Genomic DNA, 25,019 nt, shown 5'->3' with positions numbered 1-25,019 from the left:
AAATGCAAGTTGACTGCTGGTTCTGTTTCTCTTGGTTGACAAATGTCTTAGGCAGCTTCCCAGAGCAATATACTAAATGATTGTGCTGGAGGACAACTTAATGTTGAATCATACTTTAACCACATTCTCATTTCTTTGACCCAGCTTAGCCGCTTCCTCTCTTTTTGCTACCACCCATGTATTTATATTCTTATGGCTTATCCTATTTACTGAAATATAGCTTAATATCCTGAAAGTGATATGCAGAAATCACTTTTGTTTTTAAGGCATTCAAAAGATGTGAGACATTGAAGCACATTATCATTACTGTAAACGTACATCCATTAAACAGGACACCTTTTTAAAATCCTGGTTTATAAGGCTCTCTTAATTTGAACGCTCCTCATATTGAAGTGGTTCAGCAAGTAGGATTTTCAAAGATTGTGCTATTTAGGGCTTTGTAACCGTGAATAGGCAATGAGAATAACTTCATATTATTCTCCTGATGTAGGTTCGAAGCAGAAATCAATTTAGCTTTTGAAAGAAACGTGGTTTCTGAAGAAGTAAAGGTTTTAAAGCTGGCAAAGTGTGCAGTCCTAGTTAAAATTTTGCTGTGGCCTTGAACTTAATTGACAATCTTAGGTAGTTCTTTCTCAGGGCACTACTGTTAACACAGGGACTGCCAATGAAGCTGAATGTTGGAAGATGTAGAGCAGACAAAATAAAGTATTTCTTCACACAGCACATAGTAGTAAGCGGTCTATGCTCCTCAACATTTTAAAAAAATTCCTCAGAATTTATCTTGCAGCATTTACATTCCAAGGTGTGAATACCCTTATGTCTAGAGCATTTTGTATGGTTTTTGCTTAAGTGTTACAGTGGAAATGACAGTCACCTAGAAGAGAGGTGTTAAAGCACTAAAAGAAAAAAAGGGGGGAAACCCCCACAAAAACACAAGTGTCTGATGTAGAGTACAGTGGTGCCTCGCAAGACGAAATTAATTCGTTCCGCGAGTTTTGTCGTCTTGCGATTTTTTTCATCTTGCGATTTTTTTTGTCTTGCGAAGCACGGTGTCGGGAAAGTTTTGGAAAAGCTTCAAAAACCTCAAAAAGCTTTAAAAACCTCAAAAAAGGCTACCACACCGCGTTCTATGAGTTGTTCCTCGAAGTCAAGTCGCAACTGTATTAACGGTGCAAGCCCATAGGGAAAATCGTCTTGCGAAGCAGCTCAAAAAACAAAAAACCCTTTCGTCTAGCGAGTTTTTTGTCTTGCGAGGCATTCGTCTTGCGACGTACCACTGTACTGTATATTGTACTGGAGTGCACTCTGCATTTTAAACTTGCAGTTGTTTATCTAGTGATTGCTTGTATCTCATGAGCAACAACAGCACAAGCAAATATTAAGCTTTAACTACCCTGCTGAAAAGGACAGGATAGGCTGTTTAACTCTAGACTTTAATATGTCCTTCTGTGTCTAAAAATATGTGGTAGCATTCTGAAGCCTGGTTTAAATGCCTTTAGGTCCCTTTTTCTGGCAGACCTTGCTTCCGTTCATGGTTTCTGAACATTTGTTCTTCCCATCTGAGAACCACTCTAATAATGCTGGTATAGTTGCATTTTCTATTATCCAGCTGTCTGATCTTTAGCACACACCACCAAAAAAATAAAAAATACCCACAATGAGGCCTGCTTCTTTCTGGCGTTTAGCTTTCACTTGCCTTATTTGGTAACACTCTGCTCCTTGTTGCTTCTGGAAGGAACTGTTCTGCTAGTTTAGGGACTATTTTCCACTTTCGTTTCCCTTCCTCCAAAGTTAAGGAGATTGTTTTCAGTAATAGGGAAATCGTCAGTGTTAATCAACTTGGATTATTGTGGATAGGAAATAGGCTTGGTGGGAGGTTGTTCTGTGTATATCAGTGTCATTGAACCTTTAAGCATTTGAGAGAATTATAAGTCCACTTAGTCCAATGTCTTCATGCAGGGCACCCATGTCTGCCAGTTCCTCTGAGAATGGCTTTCGGTGTTCTAAAAAGTGCCGGAATAGCTGAGTTGATGATATTGTGCCCCTTCTGTAATTTTGGAAAGGGAATGCTGTGGGCATGTTAAAGCATAAGGCATAGCTGGGTCAGGAGAACACTAAGGACATGTGTAGGCAAACAGTCCAGGTAAGAGCGAAAGACTTGGATCAGACCAAGGCAGAAGAAGAGCTCCTTCCTCCCCCTGCCCTTCACAAGCATGCAAGTAGTGACGGGCCAAAGAGAGCAACACCCTCCACTTGCCTTGCTCCTCTCCTTTTGGGCAATGACATGGAGGCAGTCCACTTGGAGATGGGGCCCATTGCAGGCATCTTTCCCCAGGACCCTAGCGCCAATATGGAGCAGGTAGTGTGTTGGAGACAATCATGGAGCCCTGAGTCAGAGCTGCTTACCAACTTGTCCAAAGTCTCTTTCTGTTTACATTCATAGGGGAAGTTAGAGCTACAGAAATTTTGGAAGCTTCAGTGGTCACAGGTGAGCTTTATATTCCAAGATAGGTTGAAGCTGTGTGGGAACAATTAGACCACTCCCATGTTGCAGTTAGGCCCATCTAGCAGACTTCCCAGAGGCATCTTGACTGGCCATTCTGAGAACATATTAGTTGGAGAACACTATGCTGGATCAGGCTGAAGCCTATGTTCATTTTGCCACACATGGCTTTATTGCACTTAAAACTTTTGGGGTCGTACCTTTTAACAGGTACTTATCTTTCAATATTTGGAGCAATTCAGGTTTTGTTTGTTGACTTTTTATCTCAGATTACAAGAGGGTTGCCAAGTGAGAAACTTTCTCTGTTTCTTTTCGGAAGAAGTGGGAGACTGTTTCAAAGCCACGTCTCTAAAAATGTCTTGATGGAGAAATTCCATGCTAAGTTACAATAATTTCTGATCCTCTGCCAAAAGATTGTAGTTGTTTAATGTAGACTGTCTTGGGCCTCCACTAAGGATTTGAAGGGCTCGGCAGGGCGGGAAGAAGGGAAGAGAAGGGTGAATTCCTCTGAGCTTGAGCAGTTGGGTCTTTCCCTAAAAGCATCTAAAATTAAACAGGAACTGTGCAACATTCAAAAAGCAGCTTTGAGCCATGTTATTCTACAGGTTTCAGAGATATGCAAAAGGGCACTATTGAGCAAAACAGGGAAGTTGCATTAACAAAATAGGGAAGTAGTACTACCAAAAATTTAGTAAGTATGCTTTGAAAATGATAGTATAAAGCTGACCAGTTAAGTAGTAGTTTCAGGGATGTATTTTTTTATCCTGTTTAAGTCTTAATATTAGGCAATGTACTTTATCAGCTTTATAAAATGACCAGTGGGCTTTGTTCATCTCTTGTAGATGTGGAGAAACAGCAGGTTTTGCCTGATCTTTCTTTCTTTCTTTCTTTCTTTCTTTCTTTCTTTCTTTCTTTCTTTCTTTCTTTCACACACACACACACACTTGCATTTTTAGGCAAGAAATTCATGAAGGTGCTGATCATACAAACTAGCTCTTAAATGTTGGGGATTGTGCATGTCACCTCACACAATCAAGACTGCCGATAGAAGTTTGACAAACACTGTCCTTTTAAAACGTAGTTATCTCCTCTATAACTTGCTTCACTTTCTGAGACTCCCCAAGCCCTTTCTAACTATTTGTCTGGTGAGTGTTAGAGAACATCACATGCAGCTAGGTACTATTTAAAGTAAAGGACACCTGACAGTTAAGTCCAGTCGCAGACGACTCTGGGGTTGCGGCGCTCATCTCGCTTTACAGGCCGAGGGAGCCAACATTTGTCTGCAGACAGTTTTTCCGGGTCATGTGGCCAGCATGACTAAGCCACTTCTGGCGAAACCAGGGCAGCGCACGGAAACACTATTTACCTTCCCACCAGAGTGGTACCTATTTATCTACTTGCACTTAGACATGCTTTTGAACTGCTAGGTTGGCAGGAGCAGGGACCGAGTGATGGGAGCTCACCCGGTCGTGGGGATTCAAACCGCCAACCTTCCGATCGGCAAGCCCAAGAGGCTCAGTGGTTTAGACCACAGCGCCACCCACATCCCAGGTACTATTTACCTTGCTGCTAAATATGAAAATACAGAGCAAAGAAATACTGCATTATTATTATTATTATTATTGAAATCCCAGTTTGCTTTACTCATCTCCAACTTTTCTCCATTTCACTCAGTTATCTCTTGGGCCAACTACTAGATTGCATAAAAAAAATAAGTATCTGATATTCTACAAGTAGAGTGCATCAGCTAGGCTCTGTTTTTTTGGCAAACTGTTTCTAGGAGTTCCCAAAATGCCCCCCCCCAGAACTTCTGAAAACACCCACTTATTCATTTACATTGACCTCACTTGCCTCCTTTCTCTCAAACATCCTCAAGGGCCCCCCTAACATTGTCATGTAGCCAAATCTGATTGTGTGTGCAGTGCAGTACATTGGGTTTGCTGTATGACCCTTCTTTGGGTGAGCTGCAGAAAGAGGCCATCAGAGAGAATAATGGTGCCAAACAGGATTGGATGGGGGGGGGGGTAGGGTAGATAATCGCATAAACTGGATTTTTCTTTGGTGGGGGACGGGACAATAGCTGCCCCACCTAGTTTGCTAGCTTCTTTCTGAGAACAAAATGGAGAATATTTGGGCCAGCTCTAATTCTGGTAACGGGGATTCAAAGCTACTGTCCTTTCTCTAGCTGGGAAGGAAGAGTTTGGGTATTCCCACCGTTCTGTCACCAACTGATATATGCTAGTCAAGAGATTGCTGAATATGGTGCATTTGTTTCAAATGTGGCTTTCCTGTTTCTGCTCAGAAGTTTCTACACAGCCTAAATCTTTCCTCCTCCAAAAAGGGGGAAAGTCACAATTGAAATTAGCATACCCTTTGCCACTGACAACGTTATGCATATTTTGTACTTGGTTAACTGTACCTGAATATAAAATACCTTGCAAGAATTACGGTTCTTGTTGAGCCTTTTGTGGCTGTCTGCATTTTTAATGCAAAGTTTCACACTACTACTGAAAGCAAATAAGGAGCGGACAACACTATGGCTACCTTCTCCATTTATCAGTTATTTTCCCTGACCCTTCCCAATCTAGGAATGAAAACGTAGGACAAAACTAGACGTGGCATTTGTCACATAGTTTTGTCATTGAATAGGCTTTTTTAAAAAAGCAAATAAGCTAGTATTTGAGGGATTAGGGTCATGAGTTTGGGTTCGTGAGGGAAAGAGACTAAACCGTTGTCCCTGTCTTGGCCTGGCTTGTCCTCCCACTGTTTTCTAAAAAATCAACTACTTACAGGCAAACCAAATGACAATTTCCCTGCTTTCTTCAGATTTGCATTATCTGAAGCTTTTTTAAAAGAGCTACCCATTTATTAAAGCATCCGTGCAATCAATTGGAAATTGTGGCAGTCGGACCAGGGAAGTCTGTGAATACGAATCCCTCAGTAGAAATATAGAGTGCAGTTTGTTGCCAGACCAGATATGCTTGAGATTCTGTTGCCAGAAAATATTGTTTCTTCCATAGGGATTTTCATGGTATCTCTGGCTAATATTGATATACACAGAGACAGACAGAGATTTTGTTTCTGTCATAAGGATGGGGCAGGATGTTAGCATATATCCACACTGCAATCTCCTGCCTGCCAATCACAGTTCTCCTTTTAATGATTCTATTTCCAATAATTTTGAAGAATATAAAACTTAAATATCTTGAAATAATAACTAGTGTGACTGGTGACCTCAGACTTGCAATTTTTTTGTTTATTTATTTGAAAGGAGCTGTGAACTTAGAATCAACCTGAATTCCTATTATTCTAAATTACTATCGTGGAATGAGAACTGGTGGATTGGTATTTTCATAGGCGCTTAATATATGACCTGCATACTTAAATATATATTGTGAAAAGCATGTGTAACCGATATGAAAATGGAATTTTGCTTCTAAATGTCTTTCTCCTCATGTCTTAAAAAAAAAAAGAAGTCACTTTGCAGGTACCGTATTTTTCCATGTATAAGAGGTGGGGGTTTTTTGCTTATTTTTTTAGTCCAAAATAGGGGTCGGTCTTATACACAGGGGTCATCTTATACACAGAAAAATACAGTCCAGCACTTCACCTGCCCGTTCTACTTCTGATTGGTGTCCACCATCTTCATGCCCTGCTTGGCTCTGAATCCTTCTCCCGCTCCCTGTCGCTAGCTATCGCTCACCCATCTGCTCTGCCTTGCTTCCCTCCCTCAGCGGCAGCACATTTGGGTGAATTTCCTAAAAAAAAAGGTCAACAAGTTTGGGCAATCTCAGGTGTTTAAAATATTGATTTCTTAATTTAGAGTTCAAATAAAATAGGGGACGTCTTATACATGGAAAAATACAGTAGTCTAATCCAGCTGGAGACAGTAACCATAGTTCATTGCAGAGATATGCACATGCAATCCTGTTAAAATTAATGGAGCATCTTACATTGAAATAATGGGTTATAAATATATTTTTAAATTAGCCAGCACCCATAAGTTGACTAATGTTGTAAGTGTGAGTGAGGGTAAAGAACCAGATAATTTATTCATTAAAAAATTGAGGGTTTTATTTTATCATGCATTGGTGCAATAAGGCACAAGTAAATGTTAATCCTTATTTTATATTGTGAACAAATTTAGCATTTCAAACATTACCGGTAATTTAACGTGTTTCAGCCCATTTGATCATTTATTTATGTATTTATTTCCTCCTTTTTGCTCACATTTTTTTTTATATTTATAGCGTTAACTTTATATTATTGTGGGAAATAAGTAAACGGAATATAAGTGCATTTAGAGCTGTGTTGGCCTCTGAGAGATGCTTGCCCAGCCCTCTCTTAAGTGTGTTTGAAAGGAAATCCTAGAGTTTCTGAAAGTGGCTTGTTCCATCTGTTCAAGGGTCATCGTATTTAATAAAACGTTTCTAATATTGTACCTTTTGTACAATATTAGACTTCCCTGACAGTGTTGCTTACTGCCAATACTGCTACTACTACAATTTACCTGGATAGGGCTGCAGGTGGGCATGGCCGTGGCAAAAGTTGGGGCTGAGTGGATACACTGCCGGGAGTCCAAGATTGGCTCATCACTCACACTAGATTCAATCTCCTTGAGGCTGCCTCTGTTCCTCTGAAAGGCTCCCTTCAGCTTTCCCCTGAAGTCTTCCTTCTGGTCAGGTAACTTGAAGATTCCCACAAAAATATTGCAGTTGCCTCCTCTGAAGTCTTCCTGTGGCCAGCTGTTGGCAACCGCAGCTCTGGTCAGAGGCTATCCTAGAAAACTGTCTCTGGAGACTTCCTGTCCTTTCTGGCCTCTCAGCTTCTGCCTCGACGCTTATTGACTAGCCCCCTTCCCTCTCAAACAGTGCTCTGCTTGCCCTTATGGTATTTCCAGTCAGATCCCTCTGGCCAGTCATTAGGTTCTCCTTGGAATTGTGAATCTGTGGCAACTAAGAACTGATGATTTATTTTATTTTTTAAAATAGAATCTCCACTATCATAATCTGACCCTTTCCCAACTCTCCTTTCTTGTATAAAAGCCAAGTTCTGGGGTTAATTGCCATCACAGAATACCTTCCAAGTATGTAAAGACCTTTAAAAAAAACCCCACAAACCAACAGCCTAGCTGTTTCTTGGAAAACTGCCAACTGAACCCCTATGCATTGCATCTCTTCCTGGCTTTAGTCAGAAATCAACTGACAGTTTATCTCTTCATACAGTTCACTCTTTACCAGTGTTACAATGTAACAACAGGGTTTTGTTATAAATATCCTCTCACATTGCAACTGTTTCTTCACATCCTTCTGGTAATTTAAATACATGGTTTTGTTTTCCGTATGTTATATTTATTCTTTGTATGGCATCCACTGATAAGTTATGAGCTATCAACATGTCTCTTTCAATGCTGTAACTTTTTAAATGGCGAGCCTGAGGTGAATGAAGCACAAGTTAAGCTGCTATACACACACACACACACACACACACACACACACACTAAAAACAATAACTGAAAAGTACATCCAGGTGGTGCTGTCGTTTTACTGTCAAATATCAGTTAAATCAGTTAAATATAGTCTGGTGCTTAAAACATGGGAAACCAGGTGTCAGGTTAGCAAACTGGGGGAAAACAATTCAAAGTTGCAACACTATCACAGAACTCACCCCTTTTTCCCCCTGGGAGCATTCAGACAGAGAGATTGTGGTGTTAGTTTTCCTGCTTATAATGCTAGCACTTCTGTCCTTGCTTCTAATGTCCGTTACACACTGCATTACCTGTTTCCTTATGGAATTGTGGCTTTTTAAAACTGTGCCCAGTAGAGTCTCCCTCCCTTGGAATGTGTGAGCAATAGGAATGGGTGGTGCCTCCCTCCCTTGCTGCTTCTCAGAGTGGTGGGGAAAGGGCAAGAAAGCATGATATTCTCTCTACTGTGCAACCTGGAGAGAGAATGAGTAGGCAGGTGGAGGCAATAGCTGTCTTGGTCATTCTTGCATGTTTTGGGCCCAACCCATGGTATTACCCAGAAGTTCTACTACAGAAATGAGGAATATGTGGATCTCCAGATGTTGCAAGACTACAACTCCCATAATTTCTGACCTTTGGCATTCTGGCTGAAGCGGATGGGAATTCGAGTCAGTCAACTTCTGGAGGACCACAGGTTCCTTAGCTTGGTCTAAAATCTGTGCAAACTTAAATACGCTCCAGTTGGTTGGGAAATATTTTTGTCCCCTGATTCTCCCAAGTTGCTGCATTATTACATTCCTGGAAGTACCATTTGCTGATTGCTAATGGCAAATGAATACATTTCTTTCTTGGGTAGAAATGAAGATTCTTTGTGGCTGGCACGTTGATTACAATTTTCAATACAAAAATACCAGCCTGAAGTGTACCTTCTGTGTTAGTCACAGCTGTCAATCTCGGCAAATCATTTGGATGTAAATTTGAAACATTAGTGTCTGGGGAAAAACTCAACTTGAAAGCTTAACCCCTCTTCCATTTCCTTCTTTTTAAAGTCAAATATTCTTGCTTTGGGACGCGGGTGGCGCTGTGGGTAAAACCTCAGTGCCTAGGACTTGCTGATCGTAAAGTCGGCGGTTCAAATCCCCGCGGCGGGGTGAGCTCCCGTCGTTCGGTCCCAGCTCCTGCCCACCTAGCAGTTCGAAAGCACCCCTAAGTGCAAGTAGATAAATAGGTACCGCTTTATAGCAGAAAGGTAAACGGTGTTTCTGTGTGCGGCACTGGTGCTGGCTCGCCAGTTGCAGCTTCGTCACGCTGGCCACGTGACCCGGAAGTGTCTTCGGACGGCGGCACTGGTGCTGGCTCGCCAGTTGCAGCTTCGTCACACTGGCCACGTGACCCGGAAGTGTCTTCGGACGGCGCCGGCTCCCGGCCTCTTGAGCGAGATGAGCGCGCAACCCTAGAGTCGGTCACGACTGGCCCGTACTGGCAGGGGTACCTTTACCTTTACCTTTTTATTCTTGCTTTGTTTTTGTTTTGATTTATGGCATTGGGAAGGGGTTGTTGTTGTGATCATGGTCAATAAAATGGAAATTCTATTCTTCTTTTCTGCTCTTTCTTTTGATCTAGAAGAATCTCAAGGTGGTTTACCTAAAATGCAATGTACATCCTTCTATTCCTTGTTCCATACTTCACCCCACCCCCATATCCAGTTCGCATTAGGCTGTTGCCTGGATGCCTGCTTCTTACTTCCTCCTCTGGCCCCTAGGACTGAAGTATTTTCATTGTCCAATGACAGGATTATGTTTGGAGATCTTCTGTATCTAAAACCCTGCAGATTATCTTTCTGAAATGAGTTTAGGATTGTAATTGTGCGGGTAGGATAGTAAATAACTTTCAGTGATAAGATCCAGGTGACTTGTTGTTCCAGGTCCAAATGATTTGAGCCTTGAGCCATCAATGTATTTTTTCTACTGAAGAGTATTGGGACTGACTACCTGCAGAATAGGATAATAGGTTAGATTGGCTCGTTTCTTGTCTTTTCAATAACTTGATGTGGGATACTAAGATCCCTTGAAGTAAGTTTCCCCCCTTAATTTAGTAAGAGGCTTCAGATGATCCTATATCTGCTTATTAAGCTGAAACAATGCACAGGCCTTTTACTCATGCACAGAGCCCCGCCATGCAAGCTGTGATTAAATTTCTTAATTAACCATCGTTTCCTGTTTTGTCCGAACTGGGGGACTATGGTTAACTGCTCTAGGAGAAACCAGGATGTTAAGCCATATTTTGAAGTTGATTATGCAACTGCATATAACATTGCATTGTCTATTGCATTACATAATGAACAGCCTAAAGTTTTATTTCTGCATAATTGCAAAGAGGCACTTGGAACAGCTGTTCTATTTTTCACTTTTCTGGCAGCTAGAAGTTCTAATGGTTACTTGGAGCACTCAATTCTGAAAGAGCTTGATTTAATTTTTGTATTATCTGTTGCTTAGCAACTGATGAGGGGAAAATTTGTTCTGATCTAGGGAGAATCTCTTTTCCTTTTCTCTCCCCCTTTCTGAAGCAGTTATATCTAATTGTGGCTTCCCAAGTTGTTGGTGGAAATAGCATCTTGAACTTGCTAAAACACGTTCTATTTAAAAACCCTCACTGCTGAAACTTACAATACATTAATATATTTGCTTCATGCCACAAATACAAGCAGCAGTCAGTGATTGACAACCTAAACCCCATAAGCAGCCCTTAGAAGGTCACATACTTATCTCTGTTCTTCTTGCCATGTTGCCACTGCCTGCATAAATGGTTAAATGTCACGTGCTTGCTCACTGGTGCTTATGGCAAAACAGAAGGAAGTCATAGGTATTAAATGCCCAGAACCTGTCTACAGTTGCCTTTCTCTCTCAGCTTGAAAAGCCTGATGGCATAGTCATGGGTCCTTTAAATTATAGCTGCTCAGAAGATTGGTACTGCTGTGAGGGATGGCAAAGTAATCTTTACTTTGGATGTAGAGATGAAACTTTGCACATTAGTGGCACTCACACATTCTATGGTGGAATGTTAAGCCAGTTGTAGAAGAGAGTATTGCAACTTGTATAAACCTCTGCGAGCAAACAACTATTATAACCTTTTTAGTATTTGTCTGTTGGCATAAGTAGATTTGGCCCATAATTCCTGTTTAGGTCCATTTATCCTATTTAAATACATTGCTACAAAATGCAATTATTTTGGTGTTTGAAAAAGCGTTTCTTGCTTGACTAGATTTTGTTAGTTTTAGCCACAAGCTGTTTTAGCTGTAAGCTGGAACAAGAAAATGTCAGACCAAAGGAACCACTTAAACAATAAGTAAATCTAAGTGATCATGGAACCAAAGCATAAACAACAACGTTAAAATGTACACAGCAATTTGCTCGTAAAGAATGAAGCTATTTTTGGTGTGGTTTTTTTAAAAAAATAAAATAAAAGCTTCCATCTCAGCTTCATTCAAGCCACAAGAGGTTTGCCATTGTTTCACAGCTGCCAAGGCAAAAGTTTCCATAGTTTCAACTCCTGTCATTGTTTTCACTGACCGGGATAGATTATTCTTTCTGCTGGTCTGAATAATTTTCTTAATTTTTCAGTAGCTTATTCATTGCATTTTATGAGATATAACCCAATCTCTCCACAGGAACTATGGAAATAAAAAACATATCAGGTGAGGGATATCAGATACCTGATAACATATCAGAGCCACCGTCTGTCCCCATTTTAGTTGCCTTCCATGATTTAGAATGTGACTTTTTGCAGTGGACAACTTTATGTAACCACGAGGATTCCTTACACATTTTGCAATCTGGATTTTACAAGACGTATTCACGGAGGCCTTATAACTATTGGAAAGCCACAGACCCAGGAAGCTGGATCTAGCATGCTTATAACCCTGCTGCAGCCCCATCACGTGGTAACTTCCCCATTGCCATACCTCCTGAAGAAGGCTACAGTGGAATTGTAGGGAACATTTTACCTCTACAAGTATGATGCCATAACTTAAACAACACATAGAATCATAGGCATGTATATCCTTTATTTGTCTGAAATTGTGGAGGAAACTCGCTGAAAATGCAGAAGGCTTGGAACACTCCTTGGCATGAAATCTGATAGGGCTATTAATAGGTGGAATTAATTGTTGCATATCAGGGTGCTTTTAATCCTGCCAATAAACAAAATCTCTGCCCAAAAATAATGTATTTGCGTTTGGATTCCAGTTTGTGTTCAGTGGCTACATTTCCTGAAAACAGTACGTAGAAGAGACATATAGCTGAGCCATATGAGCAACTTTGTGAAATCAAACATTTGAGTCAGAAAAAGATTGCATCTGCTCGCTTAGATTAAGTCTTGAAAGTCAAAATTCTACTGTGTATGAACTTTCATTTCTGCTAGGTAATATCCCAGTTTCAGCCCTCAACAAGAATTGAGGGTATTTCCCTTAGGTTAGGTGCTCGTAAAATAGACCAGCCAGATCTTATTCTGAAAACAAAATTGCATTAGTTGTACTGTCAAAAGGGTGGGTAAAATACAGTGGTGCCCCGCAAGACGAATGCCTCGCAAGACGAAAGGGTTTTCCGTTTTTGAGTTGCTTCGCAAGACGATTTCCCCTATGGGCTTGCTTCGCAAGACGGAAACGTCTTGCGAGTCCTGCGATTTTTTCCCGCTCCCCCCCCTTTTTCTAAGCCGCTAAGCCGCTAATAGCCTTTTAGCTGCTAAGCCGCTAAGCCTTTAATAGCCGCTAAGCCGCTAATAGCGCTAATCCGCTAAGCCGCTAATAGGGTTGCTTCGCAAGACGAAAAAACCGCTAGACGGAGAGACTCGCGGAATGGATTATTTTCGTCTTGCGAGGCACCACTGTATAATAGTTGTGCCTAGTGGTAGCCAGTTTGTCAAGTTCTGCTAGTGCAATAGGGCTTGGCTCCCTTCTCCTCCCTTCTTGCCCACCTAATAGGCTCTGGGGAGAACCCACAGATTGGCATGTGGGGCAAGAAAGAGGGAGATCATTCCATTAGACAAGCAGAAATGGTTGTACTGATGCAGCAATCTCCTTAGTGCTACTTTAAAGTCCCCTATTTCAGTTCCATATAAGAGTAGGGCATAAAAGTTTGATTCCAGAATTATAAATGTCACAGCCTTCCTCTGAGTTTTCAAAAAATATTATATGAATCATCAATTTATCCTTTCAAAAAATAAAAATAAAAATCAAGCCATATCTAGATGGCCAGATCTAGATCTGTGTACTAGAGCTAAAGAGAATTAAACTTGGAAAGCACAAATTCTTTTATCACGTGCTTGATTATATAGAAATCAACATACTATTTGTGTTTTGCAGATTTGAAGTCAAATACCACCATTCTGGGGTTTATCATAAATCATGGAATAATGAATTATTCTGTTTTATACAATGGCTTTGTTTTCCTTAAAAAAAATAATCTCCCAAATGTCTCCCAAATATTTACAATTAGTATACGGTATTAAAACTAATAATAGTTGATAAAACTAATATCATGTAACTGTGGCTAAACTATGTCTCTTTCTTATGTCTCTTTGTAGATTGCCTCTTTAAGTTATGTCCCATGAATCGCTATTCTGCACAGAAGCAGTTTTGGAAAGCTGCTAAGCCAGGCGCTAACAGCACAACTGATGCTGTATTGCTCAACAAGCTACATGTGAGTATGGTACTGATCTTGATCTTCATCTTATGCTACTTTTTGATTTCAACATCTTACGTTACAGTACTTTTAGATAATCATTTTTACACACAGACACACACACACACACGTAAGACTGTTGCCATGCTGCAGTTCATATGGCTTTCAACAGGCAGCCATGCCAACTCCTGCATGGTGAACGACACGCAGGTGAGCAGGCAATTAGTGCTGGTGGCAGGTTTCCTAGGCGAGCTGTTTAATTGAGTGGAGTATCACTTTACAGAGCGGTTTACTAAGCTACTCTGGGAAGCACCTTCGCTCTCCTTTAAAAGGGGGTGGGGGTTGTTGTGATCTGTGAGGGGAGGTGCTTGGAGCAAACTGCGAAGGGATGGGGAGGTGTGAAGGGTGGGGGGTGTCTTTGTTTAGGTGTGGACAAAGGTGGCTAGCAAAGACGTAGGCAGATGGGTCTTCTCAATACATGCTTTAATGTGAACAAACCAAACCCAGGTCAAATGGCGGGGGGGGGGGGATCAGAGTTGATGATACTTTTTCTTAACATCTGCAATCAGCTACATGTATAAGAGAGTGCAAGAAACTAAGAGCATAGAAATGAGGGACATGGGCATTGAATAGATTCTGCATGCGTAGGACGAGAGAGCTCCACAGGGAAACAATGCCTACCCCCTTTCAGGTAGGGGCTTTCCCCAGACCTGAATCATTAAAAATGTGGTAGCAACTTGGCAAGGAAAGGCTGGGAAACCTCTTATTACACACTAGTTTCTAATAACAAGCCTGTTGCTGAAAGTACTCATAGTTTAGACAGGTACGTTGGTGAGGCTGACTGTGCCCGAGTCTGCTTCTTTAAAAAAATTAGACTTTCCAGTTCTCATCTCTGCAGTAAGCAAATCTCTTATTATGAAAGTGTGGTGTGAGTAACAACATATAATTTTTGAAAATAAACTATTCTACATGGGTAGTGAAGAAAAATGGAATAAGCTTTATGTCTATCTTTGAAAATAAAGACTTAATAATTGAAGTCAGATGCTTTTAAGTTCTTTTATTCCTGCAGTTTGTAGCTGGCTTTACACAAAGTACATAAAATACTTTTTTTAAAAAAAAAAACTTTTTATTGACATTTTTCAATAAACAAAAACAAAAAACAAAATAAAACAATCTTTACAATCAATCTTAATATCGCCTTATTTACATTGCACTGAGTCACGCCTCGACTTCCTTAAATAAAATACTTTTTAAAAAAAATATTTCCTACATAAAATACTTTTTAATGAAGTACATAAATACAAGGCAAAGGCTTACACTCAAGTTGAAATAGGAGCATATTTTAAACAAGTGATTATTTTATTATATTCCCATTATAAAAAAATACTGGGCTTTTTTAAAAAAAGAAAACCTATTTGAAATGTGAGTTTAAAGCCCTAAAACTTTAAACCTTTAAAGCCCTAAATGGCCTTGGCCCAGTATACCTGAAGGAGCATCGCCACCCGCATCGTTCAACCCGGACACTGAGGTCCAACTCCAAGGGCCTTTTGGCGGTTCCCTCACTGCAAGAAGCGAAGTTACAGGGAACTAGGCAGAGGGCCTTTTCGGTAGTGGCACCCACCCAGTGGAACACCCTCCTATCAGATGTCAAAGAAATAAACAACTATCTGATATTTAGAAGACATCTGAAGGCAGCCCTGGTTAGGGAAGTTTTTAATGACTGATGTTTTAATGTATTTTTAATCTTTTGTTGGAAGCCGCCCAGAGTGGTTAGGGAAATCCAGCCAGATGGGTGGGGTATAAATATATTATTCTTATTCTTATTCTTATTCTTTCCTCTTTGCCCTAATTCTGTCCTTTCTGAGAGGGATGGATATCCTTTCAGTGATCAGTTTTGTGACATCGTGATCAAGACTCACTAAATGTTCAGTTTTGAATATAATACGTTCCATTCCGAATAAATGTATATAGCTCTTGCGTTGGCACCATGTGTTTGGCATGCTTTGGCCTGAAAATACCCCTGCACATATCGATCTAGCTAGAACAAATCAAATGCTCATTGGACTATGCTAAGTTCTTCTGGGAAAGGAATGAGACATAGTTAATCCAAAGAACCAGCAGAGTGTATAATTGCCAAGTGTATTAACTCTTAATTTATTCTTGGGAAATAATTAATAATGGGTTGACCTTGCATGTGAGGTCAGTTCCACATATTAAAAACTACCTTCACTGGATGCTTGTAAACCTTCACTGTAGTCACAGCAGGTATATGAGTCTGTCTTTTAAAAGCAAATTTGCAACGGCCCACAGTGTCTCATGACCAACTTATTCTGAAACAGAGGGGTTTCAAAAACAATAGATATGACTTGGATTGTTCAAAGCAAGCAGATTATTATTATTATTTTAAGATCTCTGCCTCAGCAAGTCATGGATCTCAGTGCTATACTTAACTATGACAGACAAGTGATGGATTTCTATAATATACAAGAGTTTTTAAAGGAACGGCTCATCCAGAAAAAGATCTGAGCGTACCATCACACCAACCAGGAGATTTTTTTAACAATGATAATTTGTTTTATCAAACCTAAACTACACACATGAGTATATAAAAAGAAAAGCATTTAGGAGGGATAGCGGAGTTTGTTTTTCAGGGGTAAATCTAAAGGAAAACATATTTACTGGTTCACAGCTGAAGCATGTGCCTGTAGACCGCAGACCTAGACACCACAATTTCCTGTAGCAGTAAAAGTTTAATTACGGCAGTTTTATTACAGCATGAACCTTCATCACAATACATAATGCCATAATAAAATGAGTTAACCTTCAAGATGCCAATGGGCTCTTCTGTTGTTTGTTCTGCAAACAAACTAATATGGTTAGAAGATGCCTAAGTGGTGCCATGGTGTGTATTATTGCATGAATCTCTTGCCAGCATAGAAACACACAAGCATCTTAGTGTGTGAGGACTGTTCATTGAGAATTCCTGGCGCAGTCTTTGCGGAACGTGAAAGCAGTTTCCTGTCTTACTGTTTTTGTGTCATGTGGGTTTGGAGTAATCTTTAAGGAAACGTTAAACTCCAATATTTAATCACTTGCATTTTTGGCTTGTGTGTCTACCAATGGAATTCAGCATCTTCTGTTGCAGATCAACCAATGCGAAGGGTCAGGTTATTTTAAGCTAATGCCATTTAAGGGATTTAGGAATCTGGGACGCTGAAGTTTTTGACCGGCATCAAAAATCAATGCTCCTTTTGGAAAGCTGACACCTAGTGGCCTTTTTATATAGTGCTTGGTTTGATTTGTTCTTCAGCATCTAAAGTTGGTCGTTCCAAGCGTGTGCCCCTTGTGTGTAAGCCATTACAGTACTGTCATTTTGTGATGTTTATACTTGTTAACCCACATCCAGTTCTTCGCCACCTCTGCCAGCAGCTCAAGACCTCAACTGAGAAGTTTACTCTGGCTGATGGTTTTGAAAGTGCTGTGAAGTTTCCAAGCAGAACCGATGATGAAACATTTTGTGACTCCAGGACACTGATGGAGTTCACACATTACAACACTAAGCCAAACCATGGCTTAGCACAAATTAGCAGCTGTGTGTGTTCCTGGACCAAATATTGTGGCCGAAGTGCTCTTCCTCTGGTCCTGCTGCTCCCATGCTACCCAGGACTAACCAAAGTGTCTTCCTGACCCAAGTCTGACTGAAATGGATCTAGATAAATATAATAGCTTTGCTACTAGTAGACAGTAACCCCATATTTTAGGTTTCTTGGTCTTGTGAATGCTTTTTAATTTCACACTTTTGGGATTCTGAGTATCAAGAGTTGTGGGACCCTATACCTCCATTTAACACCTTTCAAAAAATGTTCTCTTCTTGAAAGAATGAAGTGTAAGATACACTTGAAGTATTCTCTTTCATTTTGATTTTTGTTGTTGTTTAAAGTATGGATTAGAGGAATACAATCGTTTGGGTTTATATCCCCCTTCTTGTCTAACCTTGTATGGTTGTTCCAAAATATCCTTCTTGGTGTTCTGCAATGTAAAGCCACTTCCAGCATGTTTTAATGGAAAGCTGACTAGCCTGTTTAGCAAGCACGTCAAAAAGGAATGTTTGTCTTAGGAGACATCCTGTGAAATACGAAAGATGACTTTTCTTCCACAGTGCAGGACTTCTTGTTCCTTTTGTAATGCACTGTAGGCCACCATTGTACATGATGGAACTGAACTAGCCAAAAACCATCTAGACGTACATTTTAGATCCAAGCTTTCTGAAAGACTGTATTCCCTCATACGAACGTGCCTGGGTTTATATACTTGAGGGAGGCCTTTCTCTTAGTCCCGAGAAGGCCTTCTTCATGGCTGCTCCAAAACTTTGGAACTCCCTCCCTAGAGAAGTTAGACTGATTCCATCCTTGTACTGACTGCTTTTAATGAAAGGGCTGGTGTTGTGCTGTTTTTACTGTAATTATCGGTATGTTTTTTAATGAATCATGTATGTGTGTGTTCCAATCGTCCCCCCGTTTTTAGCTGTTCTTATTTGAGCTGTAAGCTACCTTGAGTCACTGTCAGGGAGAAAGACGGGATATAAATAAAACAACAACAGCACATATCACTTTAATTCATAATGTTGGCTTTTATATATTTATGTAGCTCTGTTTTGGGGAAACTTGAGTCCTGATTTGGTTTTGGGGTAGTTGTGGGTTTTTTTGAAAATGTTTTAAAGTACAGTGGTACCTCGGGTTACATACGCTTCAGGTTACACACGCTTCAGGTTACAGACTCTGCTAACCCAAAAATATTACCTCAGGTTAAGAACTTTGCTTCAGGATGAGAACAGAAATCGTGCTCCAGCGGCACGGCAGCAGCGGGAGGCCCCATTAGCTAAAGTGGTGCTTCAGGTTAAGAACAGTTTCAGGTTAAGAACGGACCTCCGGAACGAATTAAGTACTTAACCCGAGTTACCACTGTATAAGTAAAGCTAGATGGTTTTAAAACTAGCATTCAGCAAAGCATTTTAGATTTCCACAGTATTTTTCCTCCCTAGAACTCTCTTCTTTCCAAACTTCACTACTGCTCTCCAAGCAGTCTTCATAAAATACTTTTGTTTGTTTGTTTGTTTGTTTGTTTGTTTATTAAAGCAAGCAGTTGGTCACCCATTTTCCCATCCTTGCTTAACAGCATTCTTTTTTTTCTTTGTAGCATGCTGCAGATTTGGAGAAGAAGCAGAACGAGACCGAGAATAGGAAGCTGCTTGGGACGGTTATCCAATATGGCAATGTTATTCAGGTATGCTTCAGCTGTGTTTTAAGAAGTCTCCGTGAACCTGGCACCCATAATTCTATGCAGCTGTATATGCCACACAGACTGGCTTGAATTGACATGAAGTTGTAACTTCATTGTTTTGCAAGTAGACATGCACAAGCATCATAGCCTTTCTTCGACTCACAAGAGGTTGTGCTTTAGTGAGCACGTGTTGCCCTGTGTTGTCACAGCACTTTGGGCCTTGTACTTTTTATCCATATATATGTAGGCATCCTTCTAAGGGGTTAATGTGGTGCAGCAGCTAGAGTGATGGGTTTGAATATGAGAGACGCAGGTTAAAATCCCAATAAGTACCGTATTTTTCCGTGTAGATTTTCCATTAGACAATGTTTTTTATTATAAAAAAATGCTAAAAGCTTAACAACTCTGGGCAATCTCCCCCCATTTCCTTAATTTGGGGTCCCAAAAAATAGGGGTCGGCTTATTCACGGGGGCATGTTATACACAGAAAAATATGGTACTTGATGAGTGTTAGATTGGTTGCTAGCTTTTGTAGCCTAGGCATCTTTGTAGCCTTTAGCATCTTCCTAAAGCTGATACAGGGACATGGGTGGCGCTGTGGGTAAAACCTCAGTGCCTAGGGCTTGCCGATCGCATGGTTGGCGGTTCGAATCCCCGCGGCGGGGTGAGCTCCCGTCTTTCGGTCCCAGCTCCTGCCCAACTAGCAGTTCAAAGGCACAATTAAGTGCAAGTAGATAAATAGGTACCGCTTTATAGTGGGAAGGTAACCGGCGTTTCCGTGTGCTGCGCTGGTGCTGGCTCGCCAGAGCAGCTTCGTCACGCTGGCCATGTGACCCGGAAGTGTCTGCGGACAGCGCTGGCTCCCGGCCTCTAGAGTGAGATGAGCGCACAACCCTAGAGTCTGTCAAGACTGGCCCGTACGGGCAGGGGTAGCTTTACCTTTACCTTTAAAGCTGATACAAGGGTATATGCAGTAATAACTTTAAGGTATTTATAAATATACTGAGTGAACATTTAATGCTCTTTATAGCATCCTATGTAGCTCTTAATTATATTGGTATTCTACAGATTTTTACTCCATAGTCAGCAGTATTCCTTCAACTATGGAGAATTTTGGGTAGGAGGTTTCAATTTTTAGCTTGACCACTCTGTGTAAGAAATGTCTTGTGATAATTTTAAGGGGGCCTCAAAAACGGAATTGTCTTCTGCTTTCACCCTCAGTATGAAGTACAGTATGTGAAAGCATTAAGGAACGAACGGAATTTTCTCATCGTTCCTATGAAAACTTTGACTATTGTAGTCAGTGGGATAAAAGTTTCTTTTGTTTTAATTGCGTTTGTGGTGCCCTTCCCCCTCTTTCCCCCTTTTTTCTTTTTAACTTCTAGCTTTTGCACTTGAAAAGCAACAAATACTTGACGGTAAATAAGAGACTTCCAGCTCTGCTAGAGAAGAATGCTATGAGGGTGACTCTGGATGAGGCTGGCAACGAAGGGTCCTGGTTTTACATACAGCCCTTCTACAAACTGCGTTCCATAGGAGATAGCGTAAGTTTACAGGATTGTCAGAGAAAATGGTGTGCGGTGCAATATATTGCAAAGCTGTTTCGTCAGTAGCTTACTTTCTTGTGATTAATTAAATGCACAAGAGTTTATACAGTATACATGTCTCTCTTTCCTGGACTGAAGAGAGTGGGAGGTGAATTGCTATGGCAACAAATGTTTTGGAAACAAGGGACATTTTTTAAAGACTGGAACAGTAGCCATCTAAATCTCCACTTACTTCAAATGGTTATGAAAACACTTAAGTTATTTTGTTGATGTATTAATTTGTTCTTAAGCTAAAATATAGCAATGCACCAAGCATTTAGTTTCCCGATCATAAAACTATTGGGAACTTTTTTTAAAAAATTACTTTAATTGCAGCAAAAACTGGGGGCGGGGGCAGCATCCATGAAAGTTGTGTGCCAAAATGAGCATTAGGTGACATCCTCTGTTGTCTGCCCATCTGCACAATAGAAATCTACTTGTGCAACTGGATTTCTTGTTCCCCTCTTCGCCCTCCAGCCCCCTAGGCACCCTCCAAAATCTGCTACAAATAGTTTCCTAATCCTCTGGAGCATAATATGGAGGCACTTGTGTGGCTGCATGGGGACAAGAGAGGAAGGAGAAACCCTGTTGGATCTCACCCATTCACTTTGAGGTGCCATGGTAGTCTCCATTAAGACTATTAAGAGCCATTAAGAGCCAGTGTGGTGTAGTGGTTAAGAGCGGTGGACTCGTAATCTGGGGAACCGGGTTCGCGTCTCCGCTCCTCCACATGCAGCTGCTGGGTGACCTTGGGCTAGTCACACTTCTTTGAAGTCTCTCAGCCCCACTCACCTCACAGAGTGTTTGTTGTGGGGGAGGAAGGGAAAGGAGAATGTTAGCTGCTTTGAGACTCCTTCGGGTAGTGATAAAGCGGGATATCAAATCCAAACTCTTATTCTCTTCTTCTTCTTCCATTGCTTTTTCTGTAACAGTTTAGCATGTCTGCCCCTCAGTTACATGGGGCTAGTATTGTTCATTTCTTTAAAAGTTGTATATATCCCCTTCAGTAGAGCTGAATATGTAATAGTTTGTGCATTTTAAGAATGAAAATGTTAAAATGCATTTCAAAGCCTGGGGGAATAAAAATCCCTTTGCTTCTAACAATATGTGTCAGACACGTTTCTCTAGGGCAGGAAATCGACCTACAGTGCCTTCCCTGAGAATGTGCACCCTCTGATCACTGCACACCTTATCTCAGGCAGGTTGGCGGTGGTAGGCATTCCTTTAAGAACCTGCGTCCTAAGTGATATATTGCCCTAAGTGATATATTGAATTGTGTTTGGAAATGGACCTGAAGGTTCTTTTAATCCTATTGAGATGCAATCTCTAACCCAGGACTGATTTATGAGAATGTATTTTGCTTTGATTAAACTTTCCAAATAGTCTTCAAAGACAGTATAACATAGTATATTAGGCAAAACCGGATGTTACTAGAACATACTGGCTAGGCTGCCTTTGTCCAATAGAGGCTACAACTGGCACGCCAGCCTAATCTGAAGAAAGGCAGAGAAAAACCTAGGCCACTTTGGATACAGCTGAGTACCCCCCAAAATACTAGCTCTTTGGGGGAGAATTCTCTCTCTCTCTCGCGCTCGCTCTCTCTCTCTCTCTCTGCAGATATCTTTCCCACAAAAACTCAGGGCTGAGTTTCCGTTTATTGGCCTTCATCCAGTCCATTGCTGATTCCAGGATTTTGTTGGGAATCTTTAATGTGGCGCATTATAATTCTTTCTATGACCTTGATTTTCCACATAGGTGATTCTGTGGCAGAAGATGTAGGACTGAGACATTTTTAATATTTTTTTGTTTTGCTCTATGGAAATAACATGAAGGACATGGCAACTCCAGTATACTCTTTCTTGATAGTGATGGTAGATAATTGGGTGCTGTAGCTGTGAGATTCTGAAGCTGATGAAGTTTTGATGCACCTCATATGCCCCTGTTATAATAGTGCAAACAGGAAACACAGCCAATTACTGTATCAGGTTGGCCAAAGCACTTTAAATAGCCAGTTTTCAGCAGAGGATCCAGATTATATTGCCGTACACATTTTTGTGAGAGTGATTTAAACGTAGCTTTATTGAGGATATGAACCCTCTTCAGGCATTATTTAAATGTGTTTGTTACCGTGTGAGGAAGAGCAGCAGGGACAAATGCATAGCCTTTATGCTTGGTTGCCATTTCTGTCACCTTCCAAATTATGGAAGGCAACAATATGGCAGGGAGAGCCTCCTGTCTTCATGGAGACTCCCTGTACCTGTTAGACCTCTGGTTGTTCAGAGTTCTGAAGTGCCCTGGAACCTACAAAAGGTTTCCTGCTTCAGGCAGCAGCCTTCCATGAATGACTTGATAAGCAGCAAACTGTAATGATAGGGGTGGTGTAGCTGGTACTTTCCATCCTTGCTGTCTCCCCCCCTCCCATGTGCGCGAACGCTTTAAAGTAATGTCTCAGTACTGCTGTGGAAATACTGCTCAAGAGTCGAGAGCTTCATTTAAAATGCATTAAGCATTATTATTTTTAAAGAGAGGTTTCCGTGACTCATGATAACATGCACTAGCGAAGGCGGATGGCATCGCTGAAGTAAACTATTGTTCGCTATTTTGCATTTTTGGTTATACTTTTTGATGTTGTTGAGTCATGTCTGTGAGAGAGATGATAAAATAGTTTAATCTCTGAACTATTGTGGATGGAAAAAGACTCACTTTGTCAACTTTCAGATTAACCTCGAAGTATGAATGCTGGTGGAAGGAGCACTAGAAAAACTGTGCCTCTGTCTTGAGTTCCATTCTTTGATGGTCAAACAGTCCATCCGAAACTTTGTTTTTCAAAGTTTCCATGAGGCAGAACTGAGCAGCAGCTGGTTGTTGTATTTGCAGAGATCGTGGCTCAACCATTCTGTGTTTCTTTTCCCCCAAGAGGGAAAAGCGCAACCTGAAACCTTCATTTGCACCTGAAAGTGCCTCATTTGAATGTCTGCTAACTCCTCCCATACTCCATCTTAAAACTTAACAAGATATGGATATGGAGGACTTGACAAACACCAACTGTTGTTCTCTCTTTCTCTCTCCCCTACCTGTTTTGTTTGTGTGTGTTTTAAATAAAACCATCTAGCCTGAAGAAGAGTTCTGGGAAACTCAAAAGCTCACACACTTTTTCATGACATTTTGGTTGGCCTAATAATGGTATTACTCTGAAATGAACTTGTAGAAATATTCTTTTTATTATTCATATTATTTTTTGAATTTTTGTCCTGCCCTTCCTCTTGAATGGGACAAAGGGTGGCAAACAGTATAAACAATACAACAACATAAATGGAGTACCACAACCAAGAAGGCCCTGTCATGTGTCAGTGTCATCCATTCAGCAGCACCACTAACAGTGGGCTTCCTTCAGAAGGTGACATTTTAGGATGCTACTTGGGTTATCAAGCCATTTATGGGTTTGTACTCTAGCACTAACACTCTTTAATTGGGCCCTGAAGCTTATTGGTAGGTGGTGCAGCACTTTCAGGACCAATGACACACAGCTCCATTGAACTGTGCCATGCATCAGCCTGACAGCCTCATTCTGGATCTGGCTAATTCAAGCTAATTCAAGGGCAGCCCACAAAGAGAACATTGCAGTAGCACAAACAGGAGGTCACTAGAATTATAGGGGCAACACTGTACCTTTACTCTTTTGTTTTTCAGGTCGTCATAGGGGACAAGGTGGTATTGAATCCGGTTAACGCTGGCCAGCCTCTGCACGCCAGTAGTCACCAACTAGTAGACAATCCTGGCTGTAATGAGGTAAGTTAAAACAAAATACCCAAGCCAATAAAAATTTGTTGGACTATAAACTGGTTTGCAGATTAACTGGAGTAGTTGTTTTAAGCTGCAAATAGAGTATAAATGAGATGTTTCAACACTTACATTAATAGTAATACTACATTAATAGTAATATTGCTATGACACATCTTTCATCTGTAGCTCAGTTAGCTTTACTAAAGATGTTATTGAAGGACAGAGCCTTGAATTGACCACTAACAGCAAAATTCCCAACTTGCTTATGCAGAAGTAAGTTTGCTAAATTCAAGAAACCTACCCATGTCTTCTCAGAAGTAAGTTATAGTGATTTCAATGGAACTTACTCCTAGGGAAATTGGGTTAAGCTTACCTGGAGGCAAGCCCTATTGAATTCAACTTGGATCTACTTCTGATTAGATATGAGTAGGATTGCACTGTAAGTCTTTTCGAATTCTGAAAACTTCTGCATAAGCGTGCTGTAAATTTTGCTGAGCAAACTAGGCAGCTACATTCAAGTTGTTCAGAGTCATAGCCTCAGTAAGGTTGTTGAACTGAGCTTTGTTGTCTGTTTCTATACCTGTCTCCTAAACTGTAAAGATTCCCTGTATTTTTGGTGAATGCTCCCACACTTAACTATGCTGCATGATTGAAATTAGCTTTCGGAGTGTTTGCGCTTTCACCAGAAATTCCATTCATCAGACATCTCTCATTAGATAAAA

At 40.8% G+C, this 25,019-nt stretch overlaps 1 protein-coding gene across 8 annotated transcripts in view; it reads left to right on the top strand.

Annotated features, from left to right (window-relative positions):
• ITPR1 (inositol 1,4,5-trisphosphate receptor type 1) overlaps positions 1-25,019 on the top strand; it is a 214,982-nt gene that overhangs the window by 56,333 nt on the left and 133,630 nt on the right. For all 8 annotated transcript variants that reach the window (XM_028719343.2, XM_028719345.2, XM_028719346.2 and 5 more), the window contains 4 exons: positions 13,551-13,666; positions 18,845-18,931; positions 20,314-20,472; positions 24,205-24,303. In XM_028719343.2, the coding sequence (XP_028575176.1) occupies positions 13,551-13,666; positions 18,845-18,931; positions 20,314-20,472; positions 24,205-24,303 (461 nt within the window). The remainder of the gene's footprint in view (positions 1-13,550; positions 13,667-18,844; positions 18,932-20,313; positions 20,473-24,204; positions 24,304-25,019) is intronic.

Source organism: Podarcis muralis, chromosome 2 (assembly GCF_964188315.1).
Source record: "Podarcis muralis chromosome 2, rPodMur119.hap1.1, whole genome shotgun sequence".
Classification (NCBI taxonomy): domain Eukaryota; kingdom Metazoa; phylum Chordata; class Lepidosauria; order Squamata; family Lacertidae; genus Podarcis; species Podarcis muralis.
The sequence above is the reverse complement of the archived record's forward strand: the minus strand, read 5'-3'. Positions and strand labels throughout refer to the sequence as shown.